Raw genomic sequence first — 5,564 nt, 5'->3', positions numbered from 1 at the left:
GCGGACCGCCCCCGGGGGGGAAGGGGCCTGCCAGCCGAGAAGGCTGGGACTGGGTTTGTGTTTGCTGTTACTGCCATAGTTGTTGTTTTTGTTTGACTGGTTATATACATATATATATATAGAGTAAAGAACTGTTATTCCTATTTCCCACATCTTCGCCTAAAGGCCCTTGATTTCAAAATATAATAACTTAGAGGGAAAAGGAGTTATATCTGCCACTTCAAGGGGGGGCTTCTGCCTTCCTTAGCAGACACCTGTCTTTCAAAACCGAGACACAGTAGCAAAAAGCATAGCTTTCAAACCTACAGAGAACAAACCAAAAGCTGGATATATTTATAACTAGCAACATCCACTTCAAGTTGCTGCCTTGCCACTGGCTCTCTGCAATCTGAAAGGTGTAGGATCCATTACCTTATAGCCAGACCCTCCCAAATCTGAGTGGGAGTTTAACCCTGAGGAAACAAAAAGAAGCCACAGTGTGCAACAGGGACAGCCAGGTACTTTCCAAGCTCTGCTCTGTTCAGATTTTCTGATGTCCCTGCTTGGACAAGAGATGCCTGCAGTGTCCTCCTTGTTTGGTGCCACTCTGCTGGATGGGATGGGGTGGGCTGAGATGGGATACAGCACAAAGCTTTATGGAGCTCTGCTGGCATCCATCACTGTGCCGGCGCCTGCAGGAGGCACAGCTTGTCCTCCCACAGCGTGGGAGAAGGACAGGCTGAAAATCATAGAGATCGCAAAATGTTGGACTGTTTTCAGGATTCAGATTAGTGCTGTGAAGGAAGGAAATGAAAGATATTTCACAGGGAGTCACTCCTAACACTGTCACTTCTGACAGTGTGTCTCCTGACTTCATTCATCTCAAAAGTACTGGCCATTTGTAGCTGGGGCACATGGAACAACACTTGCTTCTTTAAATAAATGTAGCTGCATAAAACCATAGTATTTTTATCCCTCCTAAAATGCCAGCTAGAGGCTACTTAATCAAGAACTGACAGCATTCATTGTGAAGAATAACTTTTTAAAGAGTGTGGTGAGTGTAGCCTGTCAGTAGGAAACAGGTGCCTGCGTTTGTAATGGCCCCACACAAAACAGAGGCTGCAGAGCTTGGCTTTGGATGGAGATGGATCCCATGTGCACTTTCTCAAGTGATCAAGGGCATGGACATCCTCCAAACACTGGAAGTCGTACCTACATATAACAAAAGGCCTACAGTAGCCTGCAAGATAATTAACTGTGGGACCTTCAATCCATGATTCCCAGGTGGTTTTCCGGCCTGCTGTAAGGTAGAGCCCTATTTCCCACTCAGCTTTTTACAAACCACAGTGACTTTCACTTACAGCAAAAATAAAACCATGTCATCTTGCACATGTGAATGGCTTGGAAACGTTTTTTTGGCTTAAAAAAACATGTTCACAAGGTGTTAAAAAGTATTTTTACAGGAGAAGAGAAAAAGACCTGTGAACATATTTCAGTGCACCTACAATTTATGGGAAATAGTGTTAATATGATTATAGAGTTACAAGCACTGATACAGTAAAATGACATCCCAGACAAAAAGAAGAAAAAATATGTTCATAGGACTGTGGCCTCAGTGAAGGCCAAACATTTGATCCTGCATTGACTACTATAAACTAAAAATAATGTCCTTGGAATCAGGTTGGGCTGCATCAGGCTAAAACCAGGAAATGCTAGACCAGGCAGAGGATTTAAGTAATTATTTATAGCAGATGGTCTCAATTTAAAAAAAGTGACTACTGCCATTGAAACAGAGAAAAATACTGTTTATAAAGTTACTGCAGTACGGTTAAGGTTATGTGTGGATGTAAATATATAATCCACAATGAGTGCCAGTGTCAGTGATTTCTTACATGCAAGATCTCTCTGACACACAGTGCAGAGCTGGAGCATGGATGGCTCCAGCAGGTGAGCACTAAAAGAAGAGAAGGTGTGTGTAAGACTAAAATGCAGGCTGGAAAGAGAGGCCATAACCGAGTGCACTGGAGGATCAGAGGAAAGAGCACTCATTCGTGGAGCCTGGCTGCAGACATGAGGCTAAACCAGCCCTGCTGTGCCAGGGCAACCCGGACACGGTCAGAGTGCAGCTCTCCCACCCCTGTTCCCAGGGCTGCCAAGAGCGCTGTGCTGAGTGACCTTTGCTCCTGGGCTCATGGTATGAGCTGCTAAACCTCCCAGAGGAGTGCCAGGGTAAGATGGGGAAGGCTGAATTAGGGAAGGATTTGGAGAAACCTGATTTTGTCCAAGCTTAAGTCCATGGATTTCATGAAAAGTAACGATTTTAAGTTTATTTGTTAAATGGGAATGAATTTAACAAATCAGCAAATGTTTATGCCTGAAGAGGGCATAGACCCAGAGTGATCTCCACAGGCTCTGAGTATGGAGACCTTGTTAATTTTAGCAAGGGAGTTTAGGTTTTTCTTTACTTATGCTACAAAACAAAAAGATTATTTAACCTAAAATACCTTTGTATATCTGCAGCTAGCTAAGAAGCCTGTAACACATTTCATTCTTCCATTTTCTAAAGCATTCTGCAATCTATACACAGACTATAGGAATTAAATCTTCTGTAGGAATATTTCAAATCAATCTGCCTAGAGAATAATTTTTTTCACTTCATAGTTCTGTGTCAAAGATTACAATAGACTGTGATATTTTCTTCATAAAACCCCACATTTCCTGACAAATTACTTTTTGTAAGTAACAGAAACTATTGCTATGAAAAGATATGGTTTTGCATACTCAGTACTGAGACAGAGGTTAGTGGCTCTTATTTCTTGCAAGGATTTTAAATTATATTCAGATGTTTAAAGTCAGGAAAGCAATTTTAGTTCTGCAGGCTATAGAGGACAATGTTAGAAGACCAGTTAATTGACTTTTTATTTGTTGTTGGTTTGGTCACCCATGGCAGGTCTGCTCCGTGGCTGCCACCCCAGTGTCTCCAGTGTTCCACAAGGGATCAAAGCAGAACACAGTGTGTGATTTGAGTCCAAATGACCTGATCTGAGCAGATATCAGAGCCCAGAAACTCATGCTCTGGCAGTGGGCAATGTTCACGGACTCTGAGGGCAGGCAAATGCCTCATCACATCAAGTATCGGAAAGCTGATCCTGTGCCAAAAGTCATAGACCTCGTGATGACCAGGATGATGGCTGGATGTACAGCTGGATGTCAAGACACTCAGGATCTTGGAGAACAACACGTGGGAACTGGGCGGGGGACAACTGGCTGAAGTTACACCACATGAAAGAAGTTATAACGAGAAGAGGAGAGTACAACCAGGAAGTATTTTGAATTTCAGGCATAACAATTCTTCAGGCAAGCCATAATTACTGTATTTGCATTGGTCATGACAGGACACTCTGCCAGAAAAAAACATGGTAAAATCTTTCATCCAGTATTAAGAGGTCACCTAAAAGAAAGAACAGTGTGTCTTTCAAGCCTGGTTTCCCAGTGCCTGCAAGTTGGAGTCCAAGGCTATGAACAATGAAACAGAAATGGAATATTCATCTTAATCCAAAATGATGTTTTGTGACATATTTTCTACTATAGCTTACATCTCTGATCAAATCACTAGGAATACAGTGCTCCCTCTCAGAGTGCCAGACCAGAGAAATAGCATGCACAAGCATCCAGAGGACATGCAAGTCCAGAGGCAAGCCATAGGGTCTCCACAAAGCTGGGAAATTCAGGGCCAGTCTGCAAATGGGGAGGTGAAGACTTTCATTGTCAGCTGCTGGGTTTGGAGAAGTTCCCTTCCCAGCAACCATATTAAAAAACTCCCTTCTATAAAGAACAGCTGGCAGCAACATGCATTCTGAGAAAACTATTATCTTACTGGATTACACAGTGTTTTATTTATGTAATGTGTCACCACTGTAAGAAAAACTGGTGTCTTTCAAGTTTTGCTTTATTGGAGTTTTCTGCTGAGCTTCGTACTCCAGCAAAATACTCTCTTAGATACTGCTTTAAATGAAAAGTGATGAAAGAAGCCCTCAGATTACACACCAATTTTCTTTGTGCAGGCGTACGTGTTAAAAGCACAAGGGCACTGTGTTAATAAAGCACAGACAGTAGGCTCCAATCACCCCCCCGCACCTATTCAAGCACTGATGAGACAGAAGTTGGAGGCCAAAATCATTATCTACAAGGTAGTTTACCTAATCTGAGGTCAGAGGGTTTCAGAATCTGATCCAGCAAGGCTGCTAAAGCCAGCAGAAATTGTTAGTGTGGCTCCTCAGCTGTGTAGGTACTCCACAAGGATCTGGGGAAGCCCTGGGATCTCTGAAGTATATGTCTATTTTCATGGTATCAGACAGACCTTTGACAACATATTTCACCTTCCTACAGACCTGCCTCACTTTCTTTTTTAGAATCTCATGGCTACAGCTCTCTGCTATTGCCTTTCACATACTTTATTGCTTGGGATACCCTTCACTAATTCACTGTTGACCCCCAGCTGTAAGTCAGACAAAAAAATTCTTGCCACCAATTCCAGGGAGGGAAAAAAAGGTACTCCGAGGGATTGGTTTTGAAAAAACTTTACTGATAATATCAACTATGCAGTGTATCAAATGGATCAGAATGATGTAACAGAGCTATTGCACAAAGAAAATGAGTAAGTGGAATGATTTTACAAACCTCATAGAAAAATTCCTGATACTGTAATTCTGATAAGGTTTAGGATGTTAGGAGGCAGTAATGGGTGGCCAAATCAACAGAGCTCAGCTGTGCCTGTACCTCAGTTGCTGTGAGGGAAGAAGCACTGGTCCAGGCCATCAGGGCACAAGCAAGAGCAGATGCCAGGTCAGTGGGACCCAAGGCCAGGCACAGGCAGCTCACAGGAGTTACATCTCAGGCAGGGGCCAGATGAAAGAGCCTCAGAACAAAAACATCTACTGAGAAAAAGTTGTGGAGACCCTCCTGAAGTTCCTTCACTTGAAAAACTTCCAGGTTGACCAAGGCATTTTTATCAGCCAGCCAGCTTTGAGGACACAGCTAAACTCCTAGGGAATATGCTCCTGCCCTGACACAGGCCAAAGCCCACCACTGTATTATACCATCACCAACCAAAAAATGCATGTTAAAAATACAGTGAATGGATGTACCATTGCAAGGACTCCCTCTAAATATTTCCCTTATTTTCCTTTGGTCACCTAAACCAGCCTGACCTCATTCTCTGGTTGGATGCAGCTGCACAGGTGAAAGGTTTATTCCTTCCACTCCATTTTACCTCTACCTGTTGCCTTCCATTCTTCTCCTCAAGACATGTCTCTGGCTTGCCTTAGGCTAAAAGCATCAGCCAGTATCACTGTCTCTAAAAGAGTTAAGAAAATATTTTTAACATTACTAGATCATCACTAACCACTCTACATTATTTATTTTATTTTTCCTTATGTTAAAAGCAGCCTTTCCACCCCACCTGGTGGGGCTGAGCGAGTGCCTGTAACACAGAATTCGTGCGTACCAAACACAGCTCCACCTTGCCCGCCGCAGGCAAGCAGCTTGCACAGTACAGGTGCCAATGTCCTCACCCAGAATTCCTG

At 43.1% G+C, this 5,564-nt stretch overlaps 1 protein-coding gene across 1 annotated transcript in view; it reads left to right on the top strand.

The window, feature by feature from the left end:
- Positions 1-1,256, top strand: part of PPIL6 (peptidylprolyl isomerase like 6) — a 9,361-nt gene extending 8,105 nt beyond the window's left edge. Inside the window, 1 exon segment of the mRNA XM_008637929.1 lies at positions 1,141-1,256. Coding sequence (XP_008636151.1) covers positions 1,141-1,256 — 116 coding nt within the window.
- Positions 1,257-5,564: the final 4,308 nt, after the last annotated feature.

The sequence above is a fragment of the Corvus brachyrhynchos genome, unplaced genomic scaffold (assembly GCF_000691975.1).
Source record: "Corvus brachyrhynchos isolate BGI_N302 unplaced genomic scaffold, ASM69197v1 scaffold14, whole genome shotgun sequence".
In the NCBI taxonomy this organism is placed as follows: Eukaryota; Metazoa; Chordata; class Aves; order Passeriformes; family Corvidae; genus Corvus; species Corvus brachyrhynchos.
This window is presented reverse-complemented; position numbering and strand designations above follow the sequence as displayed.